The 24,750-nt window shown below is 44.0% G+C and overlaps 1 protein-coding gene across 1 annotated transcript in view; it reads right to left on the bottom strand.

Annotated features, from left to right (window-relative positions):
* The window catches only part of LOC117462649 (disco-interacting protein 2 homolog C-like), a 177,446-nt gene that overhangs the window by 69,300 nt on the left and 83,396 nt on the right, over positions 1 to 24,750 (bottom strand). Inside the window, exon 2 of the mRNA XM_034104914.1 lies at positions 5,276 to 5,347. Coding sequence (XP_033960805.1) covers positions 5,276 to 5,347 — 72 coding nt within the window. The remainder of the gene's footprint in view (positions 1 to 5,275; positions 5,348 to 24,750) is intronic.

The raw sequence follows: 24,750 nt of genomic DNA, 5'->3' as shown, positions 1-24,750 counted from the left end.
AGCTGCTGTCCCGCTCAACTCCACCTCCCAGTAACTGCGACCGTCCAGACTGTCTTTACTCAGGAGCTGCCAGCTATAAACAAACCTCTCCGGGTGAAGAGGATACTCCAGTTCATCAATGACGAAGGTGACCATTTTGTCGTTCCCGGATATCTTCAGATGTGTGTTGGCCGTGTTTGGATCCAGAGTCACTTGGCATACATATTGTAGGAAGTCGGCTCTGGTGATGGGCTCGTCTTTAGTATTCGATGCTATAACCCCAGTTACTGTCATGGAGACCTTTGCGTATTCTTCCGCAACAAGCGCACGTAAGTTCACCTTGGCCTCGGACAGAGCCATTGAGACTTTCTCGAAGTACCCCACGTGACGGGCTTTGACGGGGGGCGGGTCTGTGGATTCACTGAGACTTACCAACGTTGGGTACTTGATCAGAAACCCGGTGTGATCCTCTGTGTGTGAGAACTTCTTCAGCTCTTCGTCTTTCCTCTTCAGCTCGGCGACGTCCTGCTCCAGCTTCTCCCGAACCTTTTCGTACCACCTGACTTCGGTTTCCTGTCGAGATGTAACCTTCGCCTTCACTTCTGCGACACTTTTCTCAACGATATGCATCAGTTCTTTGTAGGTGTTCTCGTTGTTTCTCAGAGTAGCTTCAGCGCATCGATTAATGGCGTCTTCCTCCTGTTCAAACCACTTTGCGTCTTTCTCTTTGTCCTGGATCGTCTTACGGATGTTTTGCCGAGTCACCTGAAGCTCTATCTGCTTCTCCACCCTTTCTGCTGCAGTCGAGACTTTGTCGTGGCCTTTGTGAGTATCTTTCGAACAGAGATAGCAGATGCACTGCTGATCCGTACGGCAGAACAGCTTCATCACTTCTTGATGACGAGGGCAGATGTTCTCCTGGAGCTGTGCGGACGCTTCCACTAGCTTGTGTTTCTGTAAGGGGGCTACTTCAAAGTGTGGTCGGAGGTGGTCCACGCAATAAGAAACCATGCATTGCAGACAGGACTTGATAGCTTTCTCTTCACAGAAATCACAGGCCACATGTTCAGTTTGATCAGAGCTGTTATCCTCGTCCACATCAGGAGAAAGAGGAGGAGGAGCTGGGGTTTCAATCTTCATCAGCTCCCCGACCACAAACGCCAACATGTTGTTTTTTACCACGGCAGGTCTTTGCATGAATTGCTGCCGGCACTGAGGACAGGTGTAGATCATTCTATCATCCTGAGTATCCAAGTGGTCCGTGATACACACCATGCAATAGTTGTGTCCACAGGAAAAAGTCACCGGGTCCTTCAGCAGATCCAGACAGATTGAGCAGCAGAAATGTGCTCGATCAAGATGGATCCCCTGTGCCATGTTGCTTTCCGATTAGAGCAGGTGTGTGATGACTGAATGATCAGAAGAGAACTTAAATAGCTTCACTGGAGAGGGAGGGCATCATTCCTGGAAGAGGAGTGGCTTCAAACGGGAAGGGTGTTCTCCTTTCTCGTAAAAGTTGTTTATGTACGTGTTATGGGAATAGTTGTCCCAATGCCAGGTTAATACGAGAACTTGGAATGTGTTGTCATAGTATGTGGCCAATCAGGTGTGTACGTGGCATGGGAAATATTCAGGGCGTATGTTAGATCGATTGGGATCAGGGTTGGTTTGGCTTGAATCAGAACCAGGCCCTGACAAGACATCTATGAAATGAGAATGGTATTTAAAGCATGCTCAACAGTCATGCAACCATAGACAATACACCCAGGGTGTGCAAAACTGAAGTAAACCAACCAGTCTGTCCATGTCCTCAACAGACGATGGCAAAGACTAGGGGAACTGTTCAACGGTATGCATTTTGGGGAAGTGCTGAGTCACAGCAGGAATCGCCCAGGTTGAGGTAATGTTGAAAAACCAAGCCAAGGGGTGATCATACTCTCCCTGAAATGCTTAAGGTTGGGGATTTGTTTTAATACGTGCATGAAGTGACAGATATGTGCCCTTTTTGTTATGTTGCACCAAGAGGAAGGCAGTTGTACATCAGGTTACCAGGCAACAACTGTCTTTTGAACCTCAGCTTCAACGTAGGTTTCTATTTAACAAACACACTACCACCAGCTACTTACTTTTTTTCAACAATGTCAATGTTTCTTCTTCTGCAACATTTGTATTATTTCCTACAGAAGTTATTCCTAATTTTTCATGACAATGGGTCGAGAAATATACTGACATTTTGCCTCAGGCCAGATGACAGGTGTCTCAATTCAGATCCTTACACCGTCAACAGCTGTGGGGAATTGGTGAGTTTCTACCATATAGTGTCGTTTAAAATCTTACACGGCTACTGTGGCCACACCGGAAGTAGCGATAGCTGCTGTTAGCTCGCTAGATAGCTAGCAACGATCATTTACTGTACCAAATCAGAACAAACTGCTAAAACTGTTACATTAATTGTGGCTTTTATATCAACACCCGTATATTGGTACATTTCCTTTACAGTAAAAAAATAATTATATGCGTAGTGCTTATAGTATAGTACACCGGGTAGTGACTAAAATGGCTGCTGTTAGCTCGCTAGATAGCTAGCACGATTGTTTTCTGGACCAAATCAGCATGGACTGCTCAATTAACGATGTAAAATGAACAGTGGCTTCTTTTCACACCGTCATGTTGGTACGTTACCTCAGAAATATAAAGAAAAACCTGCATCTTTTGTAGTTGAATAGTACTGTGTTTACCGGAGCAACAGCAATCGCAGCTAGTCAGGGAACTTCTAATAAGTAGCCAAGATGGCGAGTGTTCGGTGTGAGAAGACTCAACGTGTTGACGTTATGAAGGCACGAAGGTTCCAGGTATGTTTACCATAGTGGAATAGGGACACACGTATGCCCTCAAGAGCACACGTGAATTTGAGACACAGCGTGGGTGAACTAAGCTGTCACTTTATGACCAATGTAAAACTTGAATTCAAACCACCTTCAGGTGACCTTGTCGTCACTACATGCATGTTCTCTCAGTGTAAACACTTTGTATTACCTAGTGTATAAATCAAAACCAACTTAAAAGCCTTTTCTTCTTTCTTTTCTTGGCTGCTTTTGAAAGGCCTGTGTGCCGGATCTTATGATGGCCCTCAGAGGAAACTAAACCGAATCTATAATGTGAAACCGTGTAGATCCGGGCGACTGGGGAAATCCTTTACTTTGAAAGCTGTAAATGCTTTAATCAAACTGCATCGGCCTGGCGGAGCACAATCAGTGCAGATTAACAGGCCTCAGCGCCGAAACACATTACAGAGTGCGTGTGTGTGTGTACTGTATGCATGTGTGTGTACTGTGTGCGTACTGTATGTGTGTGGGTGTATAGGGAACAAGGGAGTATTGTGTTATTAGGTGTGTGTGTAAAGGGGTCGACAAAAATTGGAACAGGATTGAAGGAATGTGCAGGGTATAATGTAGTGTGTGTGTGTGTGTGTGTGTGTGTGTGTGTGTGTGTGTGTGTGTGTGTGTGTGTGTGTGTGTGTGTGTGTGTGTGTGTGTGTGTGTGTGTGTGTGTGTGTGTGCAAGCACGCACAGGGGGTGTGTGTCATCCGGTCCCCCCATAGCGAACTGGGGACGACCCCCCACTGGGCCATGGATGTGAATACCATACATTTTCTCCATCCCACACCCTTCATTCCTTCCCATAATGCACTTCCTGACATCCCCCCAACACACACACACACACACACACACACACACACACACACACACACACACACACACACACACACACACACACACACACACACACACACACACACACACACACACACACACACACACACACACACACACACACACACACACACACACACACACACACACACACACACACACACACACACACACACACACACACACACACACACACACACAGTATATTCCAGTAATAGCTTCAGCTGGTCTCAGTGACGCTGCAGTCCCATCCTCAGTCTGATGAGCGTCTGACTGTGAAATGGACTTTAGGATCATTGACTCAGTAACTGTTTACACACTGTTGGTGTGTTTACCAACAACAACACAGCTCAGCTGGTCATGGTATACTAAATGTAGTCAAATGGCAATCAACACAAACTATAAGGAGGAACATCTAAGTCTTAAGTTCGTTTTGAGAAGAAAACCCAACCGGACAAAAAGGAAAGATAAGTAATTGGTGCTCGTGCTAATCTTGCCTTTTCAGTTCAATAATAACAAACTCTCTGTAAAACTAATAGATGAATACGTGCTATGTGTTATTTGTATTAGCCTAAGGAAAAGCTTCCTGGTTAAACATCACACAGGCAAAGTGACCACAGGAAGTCCAAAAGAAAAGACATTATCCAAACCCAAATGTACGAGTGACTGTTGGAGCTATACAGGTATTATTTGCCGGGCATATACCTGATCCCAGATCATTATATCTTTGGAGTTATTTATTAAGGACTTGTTGCTCCTCAACTGGAAGACGTCAATATGATATAGAAGTGACACGTTTGTAATCAGGATGATGTTTGGCCTTAAAGGGGACCTTTCATGCAAAATGCACTTTGTGATGTCTTTTATACATCACCATGTGTCCCCGGTGCGTCGGGGAACTCACGCAGCGTCAGGAAATAAAACCCTCACTCTTTTCCTCCGTACCCAAATCTCTAAAAACGGGGAACAACGGAGCTGATCCAGATCAGAAAGCTGCTATCAGAAACAGTGCCCGACTGTTTTGGACGTGATATGGTCGGTGTTTACATTAGCATGGCTAACACTCAGAGCTAACCTGTACTGGAGAGCATGTGTGTGAAGAAGCAGGAAGTAGAAAGGAACTCACCGTGTGGTGTAACCGGCAAGAGAGAAAGCCTTTGAGCTCCAGACTGTTTCAGAGCCTTGATAATCCATGATATGGCGTTTCATCACGGCAGCATTTAGTTTAGACGGCAGCTGCCGGGTCCCGCATGAGCTCAGACCCCTCCTTCTTTATTTTTGTATCCATTTTTTTAAGCTTTATACTCAAATCAGCACTTTTGAAACAGGAAGTGAAAGAGGGATATGAGGCACGGCTAGAATGGGTGATCTGGTATTTTGAGCAAAACACTTCATACATGTTTTTTATATATCTGAGACCTTTAAAGTGTTTTAATTGGTTTACCCGTCCATGTGAGGAAGACTCAATTCTGACTGTTGTCCATTGTTTGTAGGATGCAATGCTTGTGATGGTTTTATAGCAATCCCTTCTCAATACGATGCCCTATGAGTGGATACAAAGGGGAAGTCAAGTCTAACTGTACCTGGAGTTTGTGGGAAGAAAGCTCCAATCAGCTTGGACCGCTTCTTCTCATAGCCCTTCTGTGTGATGTCACCTGTGAGAGGAGACAGAGAGAGAGAGATTTACCTTTCATACTCTTTCATATCAAAGCAGCGTTGCTTCCTGTGAAGACACAGAGCAGCATAACCATGTCCCTGTTGTCAAAGCAAGCCTTTCTGCAAAGTTGCACAGCTAATATAAGATGTTGAAGCCAGAAACAAAGCTATAAAGTGTCCAAAAGAGAATGAAGGCATGAATCTGTGATAACGAAAGACAGAGCAACGATGAGGCGACACGCAGATGTTTATATTCCACAACAAGCTGCAACCTAAGACATCATAACACAGCCAGAAGCTGATCACATTCTGCTGAGTCATTCAACCAGGACCAGATGGAGCCGTGTGTGTGTGTGTGTGTGTGTGTGTGTGTGTGTGTGTGTGTGTGTGTGTGTGTGTGTGTGTGTGTGTGTGTGTGTGTGTGTGTGTGTGTGTGTGTGTGTGTGTGTGTGTGTGTGTGTGTGTGTGTGTGTGTGTGTGTGTGTGTGTGTGTGTGTGTGTGTGTGTGTGTGTGTGTGTGTGTGTGTGTGTGTGTGTGTGTGTGTGTGTGTGTGTGTGTGTGTGTGTGTGTGTGTGTGTGTACTAGCATTACTATACTTGTGGGGACCTACATCTGTTTACATAGTCACGTGTGGGGACTCACCTCCCTTATGGGGACAAATTGGAGGTCCCCATAAGGGGGATCATTAATTTTAGGGTGAAGACTTGGTTAGGTTTAGGGTAAGAGTTAGGGTAAGGGTTAGGTTAAGGGTAAGGGTTAGGTTAAGGGTTAGGCATGTGTTGGTTATGCTTAAGGTTTGGATAAGTCTCCAGGAAATGCATGTAAGTCAATGTAATGTCCCCTGAAGTGATGTATACATGGTATGTGTGTATGTGTGCGTGTGCGTGTGCGTGTGCGTGTGCGCGTGCGTGTGTGTGTGTGCTGCAGATGCACTTATTGTCCACCTCTCTCAGAGTTTACAACACACTGGAAACCTGCTGACTGATCTCCAGAAGTGAAGCCATACATCAGGCCGACCTGAAGCACCGTCAGCAGATTTCTACATCTGAATCCAATGACTCTTTCAGAAATGAATCCCGGTGTTCTCTTCTCCGGGATGCCAGGCGGGAGGAGCTCGTCACATTTACAAAGGTTTTAAATTAAGAAAGAGTTAGAAATGTTTGGGGAAATCAGCGCAGAGTGAAAGCATGCCAGCTGACGGCTGATTGGCTCGAGTTTAACCTGAGTCCAAGTGAAGGAAAACAACGACTTTCTGGGTGAAATAAGGGAAGGGAAGAGAGCTGAAAGCGAGACTGATGCATCATGGGAATTGGAGTTCAAGAGATGAGAGAAGGCATGTTCTTTCAATGTAAAAGCCAAAGACTAAAACAAAAGTTAGGGTTAGGGTGTTGAGTTAACCCTTATGTGTTCGGGTCTCCCGTTTCAAGTTACAATGATATAATAACTACGCTCTCGTTTTTTGTATCGGAACCGGGCTTCATGATAACAGATATATAAACACTATAACACTGATGTGACCATTTTTGCCACGTCTGAAGGTCTCTAAAAAAAAAAGGGTATAACTTGGTCTGGGGAGACCCAGCAGCATGTTGTGGGTGACTCGAGGTCAAATTTGGCCCAATCAAGATCCATCTTTGACTTTAGACGCCCCTCCCCCGCCCCGCCCTCCACTGTAACAATAATTGTTCGCAACATGCACCTGGTCTCCCCGCCCTCTGCCCCCCTCCCCCGACGGGAACACTTGAGCGTGTGGTGCGATGTGTGTTGGGGCGATAACATTAAAGTACAACAGGATTGTGCGCTTATGAATGCATTATAAGTCAGTTATGATGATATTGGATGATAGTCATTATTTGTGTGTGTTTTGGACGGAGATAAATGGTGGGTAAATATGTACCCGCGAGCACGATGAACGGTAACAGCTTTTGAACACAACACAAGGGGCAAGGAGAATGGAAGACATGTAGATGAGGAAGAGGAGGAGACCAAAGGAAGAGGAGGTCCATAAAGATAGAGGCGGAAAGAGTAGTTGGAGTGCGGAAATGTGTATACAACATAAATTAAATTAGGTCATTCAAAATGCACTTTTTCTTATTCGTAACTGCTTCAGATGAATGTTAATGATGTAATCTGATTAAATGTAAATAAAAAACATTTGTTCTTTATGTCAATTTGAGGCAGTTATAAAAAATAAACTAGTGTAACAGTGATGGCCATGTGCGGCCCCCCACAGGTACTATGTCGTGAAGCGCTTCCTATCAAGTCACATCACATCGCTAACACACATTGGCTGTCGTTTTTAAATCTTTTATTTTGCAGTGTAACGGTTTGTGTTTTCAAAGCGAACGAATGACGTGCTCAAAGTACGTTCTCAAACACTCAATATGCTTTGAGAGACATTGTGTGCACCTGGAGCAGAACGTTAGACCAGGACTCTGCACTCTGAAGTAAACCAGCATGTTTCTCTGACTGGACGATGACTCGGGAAAGAAACTCACAGTCACTGAGTCTTACACTCACAAACATGTGAGCGCGGACGTCATCGGTGACAGCAGTGTGTGTGTGTGTGTGTGTGTGTGTGTGTGCGTGCGTGCGTGCGTGCGTGTGTGTGCGTGCGTGCGTAAGCGTGAACGCTAAGCACATGGCAATAATTAGCATCTCTGGTGGGAGAGCTAACGACCTGCAGAGAGGAACTGGCAAATGTTTCAGTTTGAAAAAGGGATAACCGAGGGGGGGCTGACCTTGTCCTCAACAATAACTGTTTACAGTGACACACACACACACACACACACACACACACACTTTGCATGTGATGTTATCAGGGACGTAGTGAAATGAACGTGTCGCTCAGAGAGATTTCCTGTGAGATTCTGTAACAGCTGTGTGTTAACAATCCCCGTCCAATCAGAGAGTGAGACAGGCGGTCAATCAGTGAGACAGGAAGTCAGTTAAGCTTATGAGGACATAGCGTACAGAAAACTACAAGAGTAACTCTGTGAAGGCGTTTAGTTATTCAGAACAAGGCTGCGGCCACACGAGGACGAATTTGGTCGTTTGCGTTACTGTTTAGTGTCATATAGACCGTTCGGCCACACGAGGACGACCGAATACGGCACTAAACGACTGAGGAAACGACAACGGGTCCCAAGGTGGATAGAACGGCATACGCAACGCTCTGGGGGGTCCAACGGCTCCGTGTGTACGCCCTATCCGAACATTTTCAGATCACTGATAGTGATTGCGCAATAGCCCCGCCTCTCTGCCCGGTTCCCTCGGCCCCCACCGCGGAGAATAAACAGAAGGGCAACCATGACAACCATGCTTCTTCGCTGCTTTTGTGGAGGAAGTTACAGCGCCACGTAGAGGCTCCTGCATGTACTGCAGCTTCTCCAGCGGTTGGAGCTAAACGGAGCGGTCTCGTGTGGGCAGACACTATCCGGATGACTGTTGCGTGTGGACGGAAGCTTTTTTGCGATTGCGTTTGCGTTAATCCTATGCGTTTAGCCGTGTTCGTCCTTGTGTGGCCGCAGCCCAAGACCCCTAAATAGACCGACAGAAAACTATTGATTATTTGATTTAATAATGTGAGAGATCTACTTACTTTCTCTTGTTTTAATGTCCTTTGGTTTAACTGATATTCTGGATTGTGAGGAACGTTGTGTTTGGATGTCTTTTATTTGCACCCTGGTAGAGTATTTGTCACTGCAGTAATAACTAATGATCTGCTATGAATAATTAAATACCTCAGATATACAGACGCACCACTGCTCTTAACCTCCACCTTGAAGTGAAGCATTGTGGGTAGTCCATGTGTGAATCCCTCCTCCATGCACTCACACTGCTGACTGTAGCAACAGATGATGAAGAGACACCCGGAGGATGTAATAAGTCGTCAATCGGTCACTTCTTGCAGCCATGTTGTGTAAATGATAATAAATCGTGTTAACGGGCCATACGTATGTGGACACCCCTACAGTGGGCTGTTTTGATTCACTACCCCACTTCCACATGATCATTTAAGGAAGACATATATCTTTTGAAGCATTTTCATTTATTTTAAGCTTTTTCATTTTTTTACTATAATGAGAAAAAATATGGAATTTATTCGTGACATATTTGCATAAATAACAGATACCACAAATGAAGCCAAATACACACTGCCATATACACACAGAGATGTACCTCTGCTTAAACACACACACACACACACACACACACACACACACACACACACACACACACACACACACACACACACACCGCTCCGTTAAGCCGAGAGGAAACGCCCAAGGACTCCCCCGAGAACACACACCTGAAAACACACACACACACACACACACACACACACACACACACACACACACACACACACACACACACACAGCAGGTGTTTACAGTAACAACACGCTGAGTCAGGAGAGAAACTCTCTCTCACACACACACACACACACACACGCAGAGAAAAGCTCGTGTGCAGGTGCATCAGGTTCGTCTGTGCACTTTAACACTTTGCGTTACACGGTTTTAAATATCAGAGTCAGGTAGTCTCTTTGTTTTCATTTTGATATATGTTGACATTCCTTATTTTGTATTCTTATTATCTTTTCCAATCGTGTCCCTGTTGCCCTGCGAGGCTTGGTAAAGGTTTCTCTTGCTTTTTATCTTATTTCATTGTTTTCTGTTTTAATTCCACTCAGACGATTCTCCGCACAGAAAGACAACAACTAATATACTTAAAACAAAGACGCTCGTCGAGCTGAGAAACGTGTGTCTGGTTCCTGAGAGGAGGACGTGTGAAAGTCACGACTTTCCCCTGGCAGCAAAGCTTGAGGGTTCTCGACGTCTTCCCACTGATCGAACCGTTTCCTTTCCAAACGACTAAGTATAACACATGCTACCCAGACTGAGCTCGCCTCCTCCTCGTAGAAGGTGCCGAGCGAGGAGCGGAGCCGCTTCTCCTCGTGGCACATCCCGCTCATAATGTGAGTTCACTTTCACACATTGACGACGCTCGCGTCTGGAGACACGGAGCGAACTCCAGCCGCAGTGAGACTTTAGTGGGAAGTGGAACGTGGTCGTCACAGACCGCAGGAAACGGGCGATGGAGCTTCATCAGAGTTCATTAGGGACGATGTGTTCATCGCACCGAAACGTGTCGGTGCAGCAGAAACAATGATCAGCTGTTTCATCGTTTCCCTGACGGTAACCCTGAGAGGTAAGGCTGAGGGCTGAGGGCTGAGAGGCTGACGATGTGAGGAGGGCTGCTTCCTGATCTGTGTACAAATACTACAACTCTCCCTAACAACTCATCCCAGTTTGGGAAATGGTTTCGTCACAGAAGCAGAAGTGTGTTCAGACATTAAAATACAAAAATAATTAACAATTTCAAATAAAATGAAAAAATGAAAAATATTAAATCGAATATAAACAAAGCAATATAAAATATTCTGCATAATTAAAACAAAAAGTCTTAAATACTACAGAAACTACTAGTTTATACACTTTAGAGCAGGGGTGTCAAACTCAATTTCATCACGGGCCACATTCGCATTATGGTTGCACTCAAAGGGCCGGTTGGAACTTTAAAGCCTATATCAAAATACATATACAAATATTTAATATATATAAAATAATGTATTATTACATTACTGCCTCTGCATTGGATTATTATCGGATAGGGTAATAACTTCATAATTAACTACGTCTGAAAGCAGAAGTCTGGGGCAAATAATTACAAGTCTCTTCAGTGAGAATGTCACAAAATGATTTAAAAAGAAAAGCCAAATTCTGAAGAAAAAAAAAAAGTAATATTTTGAGGGGAAAAAAATCAAAATCTGAGAAAAAGTAAAATTCTAAGAAAAAAGGCATTCTTGAAAAAAAAGACACATTCTGAGAAAGTAGCATGTAACCTTATAATAAACATATTATATTTTTTGCAAGCTCTTATGGGGCCACAGAAAATGAAGTCGCGGGCCGAATTTGGCCCCCGGGCCTTGAGTTGACACCCCTGCTTTAGAGCAACACATTTGTAGAAGTATCAAAAGTTAAAGTACTCAGTACGCAAAATGGCTTAGAGTATTGTGTACTTTTGGATCATTCCAGATGAAAAATAGGAAAATACTTCAAAAACACTGATGACTAAATACAGAAAATTCCCTTTTTCTACATGTTTTGTTGCCTCTATTTGAACTCCAGCTCTTTACTGTTCGATATATATATATATATATATATATATATACACATTATACTATATGTCAGTTCATTGGGTTTAAACATTTTGCCGCATGAATGTTGATTATTGTTTGTCAGCTAATCAAATCACGTCGTTTTACACACTGCCACCACAATATGTGTTGCTATTACTGTGAGTAACGCCTAGCAACCGTGATATCTTCCATGTTTCTAAAAACAATCCGTTTGGAGCTTTTCACAAAACGCCAAAGTTAAATAAAACAATTCTGAAATATTTAAAACCACGCTTAGGTCCTTCCTCGAGAAAAAGAAACGGGAGGAAGCCAAAGAACTCTGCAGCCTTTCTCCAATTAGGCTAATTCGATCCAGATAATCAGCTCTCACACACACACACACACACACACACACACACACACTCACTTTTACTCACCGAGCATAACGAACATAACGGGCATCAGGAGCAAAAAAGATAACTGACAAACTCCACTTCATGCTCCTCTCAGACGAGCCTCGTCCTCCTCTGTGGTCCTCCCCACGGCTCAGCGTGAACACACCGGCTGCTTATTCCCCATTGGCAGAAAACACACACACACTCTCACACACACACACGCACCCACCCCCCCCCACACACACACACACACACTGTCTCGATTAGAGCGTACACACTAAGGCAAGCAGCTTATTAGTTTCAAAGAGGAGCGGGTCAACCTCCTCTGCAAAGAACAAGGAATGAAGCTGCCTGCTGACATTTTCTGATGCTGCCTTTGTTGGTGAAACACACACACACACACACACACACACACACACACACACACACACACACACACCATATTTGCAGGATTGGTTTGCAATTACATCACCATTTACTCTTAGTGAAGGAGGGACTACTATTCAGTGTGTGTGTGTGTGTGTGTGTGTGTGTGTGTGTGTGTGTGTGTGTGTGTGTGTGTGTGTGTGTGTGTGTGTGTGTGTGTGTGTGTGTGTGTGTGTGTGTGTGTGTGTGTGTGTGTGTGTGTGTGTGTGTGTGTGTGACTAGAAACCACAAGTGTGCCACCCCCCATTCTCCCCTAAGATGGTACAGTCCAACCTGCCCAAACACGCTGCCCGGCGACATCAAAACAAACAAATTGGTTTGTTAGTCGGCCGACTTCACAGAGAGACGAGAGAGGACACACACACACACACACACACACTGACACACACACACACACACACACACACACCCATATCCCCAGCCTCTGCTCCTCTGGGATGTGTAATTCCCATCCCTGCACGTTACCATGGAAATAACTGCCATCAATAATAATGTGATAATTATCAGAGAGCTAACGTCTGTATTGATATTAAATTAATAGTAAACTAATATTAGTGCAATTATTACAGTATTGGGAGTTCAGAGGAACATCTAACCCGTAACAGTGCAGTGGAGCCGGGCATGGGAGGATATGGAGACGCAGAACGCGAAGGTTCATCAGAATCATGTTTTAACGCCAAGTGTAGGTTTGAAGAAGCCGATTGCCCTCTGCAGGGTTTCCCTTCCTGCAGAGGGCTGTACAGCAGGGGGGGGGTGCATGTCAATGGTCTGCAGAGGCTAGTTTCTGGAGCTTGTTGTTTTTGAGAAATATCAATTCGACCAACATTCACTGAGCAAGTGATTTGATATGAACGTTTGGAGCACCGGACAGATCTCAAGGTTCCTGGTTGAGCTTGAGACGATGGAGCTAAGATTAAGTCCAGGAGCGTCACAAACACCGCGAGTCACACATCTGTTTCGCAGCTGAAGTGAAGTTATATTAAATAGAGTTAGTCTTAAAAAAACATGTTAAATGTTATAAAGTATGTATTATCTCCATTTCAAGCCAATATTAAAACCACATGAGTGAACTGTGTGTGTGTGTGTGTGTGTGTGTGTGTGTGTGTGTGTGTGTGTGTGTGTGTGTGTGTGTGTGTGTGTGTGTGTGTGTGTGTGTGTGTGTGTGTGTGTGTGTGTGTGTGTGTGTGTGTGTGTGTGTGTGTGTGTGTGTGTGTGTGTGTGTGTGTGTGTGTGTGTGTGTGTGTGTGTGTGTGTGTGTGTGTGTGTGTGTGTGTGTGTGTGTGTGTGCCTGCAGCCGGTATTAATTTGCCTACAGAAGAAGATTCCCAAAATAGAAGCAGATAACCTTTGATACTCAATACTGCTGCAGTCCAACCGTGCTCACACACACACACACACACACACACACACACACACACACACACACACACACACACACACACACACACACACACACACACACACACACACACACACACACACACACACACACACACCCTGAGGGCTGAAATAGTGACAGTTAAACTGCATCTCTCTCTCTCACCTTTACCTGCACAGCGAGACACGTGACCATCACTTGACCTCATATGACCTTTGACCTCCCTGGGTCAAGTAACACATACTCTACATCCCCATGTGTCCATGCATGATATGAAATGTAAGGGCTACACATCGTCTGGTAACAGTTAATATAAGTCCAGATGAAAGACGACCCTCTCCGATGCGCTTTCCTCTTCTCCTAAAGCCTATATAATGACAACGTCCATCGTAACGCAACTGCAATGAGGAGAGAACCACGTTAAGGCTCTTCAGGTGAAAACAGATATCACACGATGTGAGCTCGCATGCCCCCCGTCACATACAGATCTGAGAGAGATCCCTGCAGCCCCGATGCCTTCAACGCCTTCAATCTAAAGCTGCTTTGGGCAGGATGGAAAAGGGGTCTTAATGCGCTGTAAGACCGCTGGGCTTACCGCGGAGAGTCTTATCAAACCCTTTGCTAAAAGCTACTTAGAGGAAACCCACAGGGGCGACCACACACACTTAAAATAGACGCTCACTTCCCAAAATGCACCATGGGTGATGGGAGCCCGCATTTAGGGGAATATGATGCTGCCGTTATCTACTGAAGGAGGTGAAAGGTCGGGGGTTTACTTTGCTTTGTACGAGTAGGAAGTCTGCCAGGATATCGGACGGGTTTTACGTGGGCCAAAAACGACGAGACAACAACCTTTAACACATTTCCTTATTCCCCAGCACCACAGAGATTATCTTTCGGTTGGTTTGGCTCCCTGCCTGGAGAAACCCGTTTAAAACATGTCTTCAATTTGGCAGAAGGAGGGAGAAATGGCTAATCTACACTATTAAGGACTCTTCAATCAAGTCAATCTTGGTTTAAGGATAAGGATTTCCCAACACTACTAAAAACCCTTAGGTAGCAGGATAGTACATAAGCTCACAAAAGGGCTGCAGGATTATGTTGGTTTTCTTTAATCTTGATTATGTAACCACAGTAACAGAGAGTTTTCTTGAGGTTTAGTAATTAGCTAGAAAGTCACAGCTATAATTAGTTTTTCTAATTTTCCGTCAATTCGTCTTTAGTTACTGATGTGAGGAAATGTTGATGCTACAGATACAATTATGCAAAAAGCCAAAACCTCTTTACAGATACTCCAAGCAAAAATCAAAACCATCTTGCAACACCGAATTAAAAATGCATATCTAGATTTACTACGGAAACAGCGACACCTAGTGGACAAAAGTGGTTTTTTTCAGACATGGTGAGAGGCAGTTTTACTGATCACAAAACAAAGATCTTGAGCTACTGGTGCAAGGATAAGATCAACAAAAGATGTCCACAAAGCCAAAGCATCTCTACAGACTTCAGACATGAATGCAAATGTGTAAACCATCCATTTGCCAAAAACACAATCGGCTAGTTACGATAGAAAACGACGACACCTAGTGGTCAAGACAATTAACTGCATGACCTGTTGGAGATGTGGTGATTAAATGAATCTCAAATTATACATTTCCAGTGGATTATTACATAATGATTGATATTAACAATGCACACTTTAAACTGTAACTCTGCATATTACACCTAACACCTAATTAAAAAATCCTTCCTATGTACTGTGTACACAACACCACCTAGTGGATACATTGTGAACTGCATGGCTTTTTTGAGATTTGGCAAGGCAAGGCAAGTTTATTTATATAGCACTTTTCAACGCAAGACAATTCAAAGTGCTTTACAAAAAATGAAAGAGATTAAGCATTAAAAAAGAAAAGCTAATAAAATAAACATTAAAAGGAAAAATACAAGCGAGTAAATTAATCTCAAAAGATAGATGTCTACAGTATTAAATAATGATTGACATTAACAATGCACACTTCAATATTTAACCCTCAATATTGCAACATTTGACACTTGAATAAAAACCTCTCCTGATAGGTACTGTATAAAGCAACGACACCTAGTGGACAAACTTTGAACTGCATGACCTTTTTGAGATTTGGCGAGTAAATTCATCTCAAAAGATACATTTCCAGTGGAGTATGAAATAATGATTGACGTTAACAATGCACACTTTAACCCTCAATCTGGCAACAACCGACACCTAACTAGTAATTCCTTCTGCAAGTCACAATAAAAGACGATGCCACCTAGAGGACAAAACAGTGAACTGCACAATGTTTCTAAGCCGTGGCGATTGAATTCATCTCAAAGAGTTTAAGCTGCAGAAAGCACATACTGACATGAGCACAAAAGCAGAAGTGACTTTAAATCAGAGTGACGGCAGCGATGCGTCTGGGTGTGACCATCATGCGTTGGCAGAGCTTTTTTTAATTGTGTTTGCCCTGGAGGTAAACAGCTGCGACATTTCGACAGCGGAAGAGAAAAGGAAACCCGTGTGCACCACCCGAAAAACGACAGGTTGTTTCGGCAGATGTGTTGAGTCGTCTGCCAGTCAGCTGAGGCTCCGAGATGTGTAGAAACTGTAAGGCTAAATCAAGACTATTGAAGATTTAAAACACTAAGATGTTTTAACGCTTTTGTTTCCTAACAGTCGCTGCTAGGAGTGCATGATTTGGAAAAAATGTATGTAGATAATATTCAGGATATTTAATTTTTTAATCATAACTCTTATCATGATTGATGGGTGAGGGTTGGATTCAATAATGAAATGATCATGGTGCATTGTTTTAGAGAATCTGTAGCAAGTAGCATACGTTTTGATAAGCCTTTAAAAATTAAATGCGTAGGATATCTTTGCAGATCATCAATACTCCATCCATAGTTCGCCCTAAACAAAGCTTTTTGCAATTTCAACATTGCCTTGATACGATAGAGATTAATTGTGGAGACCCAGTAGCTAATAAATCAAAAACTCATCACAAACGCCAACAGGTAGCTCTTCCACAGCACGTGCATCCCGTCTAAAACAAAGCTTCCTTCTTAATTCAATTTCATCCAATGAGGAGAAACGGAGTGGACAGGGGTGTCTTCATTGTATCCGGCCCGCAAGAGCTTGCAAAGAAGATAATACGTTTATTATACGGTTACATGACGCTTTACAGAAGCACGTTGTCCATAAACTACATTTCCCACAATGCATCTCGTTTTGTGACATGCACACTGAAGAGACTTGCAATTATTTGCCCTAGACTTCTGCTTTCAGACGTAGTTAGTTATGAAGTTATCTGATAATAGTCCAATTCAGAGGCAATAACGTCATATAATACATTATTTTATATATATTTATGTACATTTATATAGTCGTAAAGCTAAAACCGGCCCTTTGAGTGCAACCTTAATGCTGATTGGTCCGCGAGGAAATTGAGTTTGACACCCCTGGAGTAGGAGGAGGAGGAAGAGGAGGAAGAAGAAGAAGAAGTGTTGACCCAGACTTTGGCTCTGAGTGTAGCTGACGGAGGTCTCGGGGGACAGAGCAGCTGTTGGCAGGAAATGTACAACACAGCAGAGAGGAAACCCTCCCATGGAGTTAGTGTTCGGTCCCAGAGGAAACCCTCACATGGAGTTAGTGTTCGGTCCCAGAGGAAACCCTCACATGGAGTTAGTGTTCGGTCCCAGAGGAAACCCTGCCAAGGAGTTAGTGTTCGGTCCCAGAGGAAACCCTCACACGGAGTTAGTGTTCGGTCCCAGAGGAAACCCTCACACGGAGTTAGTGTTCGGTCCCAGAGGAAACCCTCACATGGAGTTAGTGTTCGGTCCCAGAGGAAACCCTCACACGGAGTTAGAGTTCGGTCCCAGAGGAAACCCTCACATGGAGTCAGTGTTCGGTCCCAGAGGAAACCCTCACATGGAGTCAGTGTTCGGTCCCAGAGGAAACCCTCACATGGAGTTAGTGTTCGGTCCCAGAGGAAACCCTCACACGGAGTTAGAGTTCGGTCCCAGAGGAAACCCTCACATGGAGTCAGTGTTCGGTCCCAGAGGAAACCCTCACATGGAGTCAGTGTTCGGTCCCAGAGGAAACCCTCACATGGAGTTAGTGTTCGGTCCCAGAGGAAACCCTCACATGGAGTTAGTGTTCGGTCCCAGAGGAAACCCTCACATGGAGTTAGTGTTCGGTCCCAGAGGAAACCCTCACACGGAGTTAGTGTTCGGTCCCAGAGGAAACCCTCACATGGAGTTAGAGTTCGGTCCCAGAGGAAACCCTCACATGGAGTTAGTAAGTGTTCGGTCCCAGAGGAAACCCTCACACGGAGTTAGTGTTCGGTCCCAGAGGAAACCCTCACATGAGTTAGTGTTCGGTCCCAGAGGAAACCCTCACATAGAGCTAGTGTTCGGTCCCAGAGGAACTCCGGCAGCAGAAAGAGGAATCAAATCGTGAACCCTCGTCTTTATTCATCGATGTATAGGTCGTATAATGTGATTATCCGGGTAAGAAGTACGTTATAGCTGGCACGTGGCTGAACTGTACAACTAAGAGTTTGCACATGTATCTTACGTTGTTTGAGTGTTTCCTTATAAGTGATTCAGTTATGTCATGTTCGCTGGACGCACAATGATTTCTAAGAGCCTTTATTAACCAACACTTTGAGCAACTAAGGAATTTAATTATTATGGAGCCAGTCTAAAAAAACTCTAACCAGCCCTGATGTTGCTAAGATCATTACAAAAAAAAAACTAGACACTTCAATGGAAGTAAGTCATAATAAACCGTAGATGCTTAGACCGGATCCAGAGTCTGAAAACGGTTGCAGGAAACTGTAGGACTTGTGTCTGGTCTCATGAAGGTGTTTAATCCGTCTGAGTGTCCAGATAAATACAATAATAGCTTCTGTACCTACTAAGTGATTCAGTTTTGAACATTCAGCATTTCAAGTCATGTTTCTAGGAGCCTTTATTGGCTGTAACTATGGTCTGTAACTATGGTGCCAGTCTGAGAAAGACCAACTAAGACCTGATTGCTAAGGTCAGTATCAAAAAGTGAAGAGACTTGATTTGAAATGAGTAACAATGAACCGTAGATACTTATGGGGCGTTTCCACTGCAGCGGGTAGCCCGCTTTAAGCGTGCCGAGCCGTGCGGGGCCCGTTTTTGGTTGCGTTTCCACTTGGCCTAGTTTTGGCCCGGGGACTACTTTTTCACCTTTTTTCTGGCCAGACTAAATCGTGGTTCTAGGGCCAGGAACAACCAGGCTGAGTCGGGCTGAGTATGCTAAACTAGAGAGAGAATCGCTGGCAAGGGGGCTACAACTACAACAAGATGAACATATTTGACCGTGATTTAATTGTAATACGTTTCAAAATGATGCCGAAGTAACAACATACTGATACCGGTTAGTAAAAACCATGAATTAACGCTTTGACGAGTCTGCAGACAGACGGCAGGCGAGAAACCCTTTTAAAATGCGTGTTTTCTAAATGGAGACCGGCTAAGCTAACGTTATATATGCTACGTCCACACTCACAACAACGGCCTACAGACATAAATAAACCAGCGAGTCTACACATGTGCAGCCTCGAAATTTCTCGCTACGAAGTACGCCGGGCTCGGTAGAATTCCAAGTATGCTGGACATTGGAACAGTCCTTCGGCGGCACTCGATGACGTAGTATGTACATTAATACATACTTTTCAGAAGGCAAGTTCCAGTGATTCCAGCAAGATGTGTTTTTACAACAAGTTGAACCAAAGTTTATGAATCGAATATCTAGATTCTGTCAGAAAACTTTAGGTGCGGAAAACCGAGACTCGTAGAAGCTGTAATTTGAACAACAAACCGAACTGCATTGACTCCAGTAGTTTGGAAATGTGTGAGCTGTGAAGGCGGGCGTTGCTGCAGAAGAACCCGTGTGATTGGTCAGCGTCCACTGGGTGAATACAGCTCCAATAAGTCCAGGTTAAACCAATCATAAGCTCCTCATGAGCAGAGGGCCGTGCCAAGGGTCGGGACCTCTGAGCTTTTTGAAAGATTGTTGCCAATTTCTTTCTCGATTAAATCCCTGTTTTGGTTTTACTGTAAATACTCTGCTGTGGATTGACTAGAGTGCATGTAATTCCAGCAGATTACTTACTGTACAACACACACCAACACACACTAACACACACTTATTTACCCAGATGAGTACATAATCCAGCGGCTGTGTAAAACCACCACACGGTATTAGCATGTCACACCCAGATCCCAGATCCCACTGGCTTTCCCGCTCTGCTCTTTTGCATAAAAAGTATCTCAGGCCAGAAATCACCAAGGCAACATGCTGCGCACTGCCAAATGGCATTCTGGGTAATAACGTGAACTGTGTGAACTCAGTCATCAGAAGAGACTTGTTTTTGCTTCATGTTTTTTCAGTTTTACTTCGTTTAGAAGTGGGAAGTAGTTGCATCTCGACGTCACAGTTTTAGGCGATATTTTGAAAGTGGACCTCGACCTCTTTGCTGCTCTTTTGCTCGGGCCAGAAATCACAGAGGCAACGCCATGCTGCTCACTGCCAAAGGGCATTCTGGGTAATAGTGTGAACTGTGACTGTGTGCGTCATGTCACAAGCTTGAAGTGGACCTTGGGTTTAGACATAAGTATTTCAAAAGGCAGAACATTTATTTCTCACTGAAATGTGGTCCATTCTTAACCAAGATGTCAAGACATTGTTCATTAGCAAATCCCCGAGTCAGTGCCTACTTGCTTTAACTCTTATTATACAAAGTGAATGTTCAACGATGCATCTGCAGCTGAAATAGAGACAGAGTGTATTCATTCATCCATTTAGGCTTTTTGTTTTCAATAAAACGTTGTCTTATCTTATGTCCAAAAAACACTGAATTCCCAGTAGTGGACTTCTGAAGTATTCCTTCTTCAACACATTATACGAACTGACATTGTGCAATAATACACTATAAGACAAGACGACTCAAGACCAAGTGTTTTGCTGCAGCATTGAGCAAACTAAAGCCACCCACCAAACTTTAACTCGTTGGCTTTCCGGCGCTCATTCCAAGCCTGAAGATGCAAACAATGAACTTGCATTTCATTTCAATTGAAAGACGGAGCCTGAGAAAGACGACCAGTGCACCCTTCAACCCTCCAGGCCCTAAAGCAGGGGTCTCCAACCTTTCTTCATCTGAGAGCTACTTTGAAAAAATGAAAGTGGCCAAGAGCTACTTGCATCACATCGCTTACATTTATTCACATAGCACTCATCAGTTGAATTAAGCTATACTTTTGTACACGTGTGAAATTGCAATACCTAAAGCTTATCAAACATCTTAACTTCACATCAAGGTCCAAGAAAACGAACATTTCTCACATATTATTATGGCCCACATAGTAAGTACTTCATTGAAAATTCACATAAATGTCCTTAATCACCACCTTACAAGCATTGTATGCACTTATGGTCAAATAAGTGCATTCATTCTTTTTTACAGTTATCGAGATGAATGGCACTGCATGGAGTCCACCATAGAGGTGTATGCTGGACCCACTTAGGTTCGCTCTAATAGAGTCATTTACATGTTCATCAGTCGGTCTTGTTCTGTATTTAGATTTCATGACATTCATGTCAGAAAAAGCTGCTTCACAAAGGTCTGCAGAACAGAACCAAATAAAGCAGACATATTCAGTGCTGCTTGGTGAATGTTCTTATAGTTTTCTGGGTCTACAAGGCTCCAGAAATGTTGTGAGTTTTGCTGAGACTTCAGCTGAACATGATTTTGGAGATTTATAACCTCCACCTCCATCTCCACAGGATTGACACTGAACAGTTCAGCCATCTTTTTCTTCTTCTTCTTCCTTGTCTTGACATTAAATTATAAACCATAATAAATCTGTATAGGTCTAGCCTCCCTATATCGGTGTGTGGAATTGTTCCATCCTCAAAAACAAAAAACTAATACTTCTGCAGTCTAGCTGCAGCTTCTAGCAATGGTTTTCTGTTAAAAAAAGGACACTGAATGTCCTGAATGTGGCAACACAAACATGACTTGAGTCTGAACACAGCAGACAACAGGAGTCTTTACAACAGCATATCAAAGCAAAAATAGTGCATGTGGGTGCACACTCACATTCTCTGTCTTACTGTTACATGAATCCCATGAATGTATGAGACTAAGTTAGCTTCATCATCTCAATCAGTGATTAAGTGAATAATAAAGTTTCTATCGGGTCACTATCAGCCTGTCACTCATTATTTTCAGGGAGGGGGCGGGGCTTGGAGGAACGGGGAGGAGACGGTGATCGCGGAAGCTTTCCTCCTGCCTTCACAAACTTTACACAAGTATGTATCAACTGAAAATAGCAAGAGGACATTCATACTCTGCGATCCAAGACTTGATTAAATCCACCAAAAACCTGACATGACGATAACGAGTGTTTTTCAAAAAACACAAATCCCTCCCTGTGTGTCTCTGAGCCGCAGCGGCAGGGCCTGATTCAGAGCGGGGCATTCTGCTGTTGGTTCTGGACTGGTGTTGCTGGAGAAAGCAGACTGCTCCGTGTGTCGTGTGTCGAGTGGCGAGCTACTGAAAAGCTGCCCGCGAGCTACCGGTAGCTCGCGATCGACGTGTTGGAGACCCCTGCCCTAAAGACTAAGAAGACTTGTCCCTGTGTCTCCAAGCTGCTTCCATGCTGCGGAGAAGAACCCTCCACCCGAGAGGACATGCCAGCGTGTGCTGCTGAAGCAATGTGGTTTCAATCTGAGAGCAGGAACTACCGCTCGGTCTCTCTCCGTGCTCCATACTGAAAACACTCGGCACAAGATCTCCATATTCCCTTCTTCTGTTCTTGATCATCTCCATGTTTATGTCCCTTCCTGCTCACCTTCCCCACATACAGTACGTCTGCTTGCCAGCTCATAGAGTCCCGTTGCGAACCCTACATGTTGAGTGTTATGATAGAAATGTATAGTCCACAGTATATAGAAACTGCAGAATGCTAACGTGGATATGTTTGGCAACTTGAACAATTAGCATTATTATTATATCCTATTAGGGCTGCTCAATTCATCGGATTGTAATCGCAATTACGATGTTGGCTTGCAACGATTATGGAAACAACATAATCGAAATATAACGATTATTGATTTTTTTTTTTGGTTTTTCAGTTGAATTATACTTGGAGTAGAGTTCAGAGTAATCAACTGTTCAAAACATGCCGTTCCATTTGTTTCATTAAATAAATGGATGTTTTCAAAGTAAATCGTTTTTAATAATCGTGATATTAATTATTGACCAAAATAATCCAGATTATGATTGTTGCCATAACCGAGCCGCCCTACGTCCTACGCAGACAGTAGCTACACGATGCAGTGGTTTCGGGGGTAGTGAGGATGCCGAGTCCATTTCTGACATTTTCAGGATCCAAGATGGTGGCTTTATGTGCTCCTGGTGAGGAGTTCTGAGTCGATGTTGAAGTTTCAGGATCATCTGGATTGGACAGATTGCTTATCTACTTGAAAAAGATGTGTCCACACAGCAGAGGTAATAACTGTCATGTTGTGCACTCCATATCCACTGGGCGCCACATGACTCACGGTTGCCTCAGCCCACAGAGAGTACGGCCGCTTTCATACAAGAACCACCCGCAGAAGATCAGTGTTTTCCCTTCCTTCTCACCCCCCCCCCCCCCCCCGCTGTTTCAGCTCTTTATAAAGTCGCTAATGGACTCCGACACACTGCGAAGTGTGGGAACACAGAAACTCCTTTGACCTTGACGCCTCGCTGTTCACACCTCAGGGTCTCTGCCCAAATCAAACATGGCTGCAGACATGAGACCACCGGGGGAGAAGAAAGAGGGACGTGTGCAGATGGTAGAACAAACTCAACTGAAGGACACTTTGTCTGTCACTTCCGAGTCTGCATGTGATGATGGATAACTAGGCATCACACTGACCTTCCACAGACTTGAGAGCGTTCTCGTTTAAAAGCAAGTGAACTTGGGTTTAAAATAGTTTTATTTTCCACGACATAGTGAGTGGTGGTGGCCTCCATCCTTCTTCTTTCAAAATGCAATGTGTCCACTACCCACACCTCTACATCTCATGTGGGAGCTACGAAAGGACCCCGTCAGTCCTCAGAGCAGATTGAAGCCGTGTGGCAGCAGAAGGATGGGACCCGGGGGCGTTGACATGTGACCACGGGACCTGGGTGTGAAACAGCAGCTTCGCTTAGCGTTGGGTTTGAACGTTGTCCAGCAGGGCGAGATCAAATCATATTTAGTTAGGGAAGGTCAAAGGGTTCGTTCTGCAACCGGCAGCGTGCTTTTCAAACTGTCTCCAGCCATTCAAAGTAGCTAAAGGTCTTTATGCTGAGTATCCATGACTTCTTAGGTGGATGTCCTCAGACGTGTGCTTTCTTAAATCCTTATTTCAAGAAACCGTTTTGGACGTAAACCATCGTTTATTTCAACGTGAGACTTTTATTTAGTTCAAGCTCTTGTGGGCAGACACAATTTGGAAAGTCCCCCTCCTATCCTTATATTGAATAATGTATGAAAATAAATGATGTGTATTTTAAAGGGCTTAGCAATGGAATAGGTTGAAATCAAAACAACTATTATTAGTAATAAGTATTATTGCAAAAAAAAAACTATTTTCTAATACGATAAAAAGCACACTGTCTCGTCTCCGTCTCGATCTGTATTTCTCCATCTCTAAGCTGCTCAAATAAACTCAGGGTCACACACACACACACACAGCTGGTGTTTAACCACCTCTAGTGACCGCAATCGTTCCAACTGTACAGATGGAGTTTCCACAGCATCTGTGCAGCCACATGTGTCTCTAACATGGCTAATCACACACACACACACACACACACACACACACACACACACACACACACACACACACACACACACACACACACACACACACACACACACACACACACACACACACACACACACACACACACACACACACACACAC

The sequence above is a fragment of the Pseudochaenichthys georgianus genome, chromosome 17 (genome assembly GCF_902827115.2).
Source record: "Pseudochaenichthys georgianus chromosome 17, fPseGeo1.2, whole genome shotgun sequence".
Classification (NCBI taxonomy): Eukaryota; Metazoa; Chordata; class Actinopteri; order Perciformes; family Channichthyidae; genus Pseudochaenichthys; species Pseudochaenichthys georgianus.
Note: the sequence above shows the minus strand (reverse complement) of the source record. Positions and strands in the feature narration are given on the sequence as shown.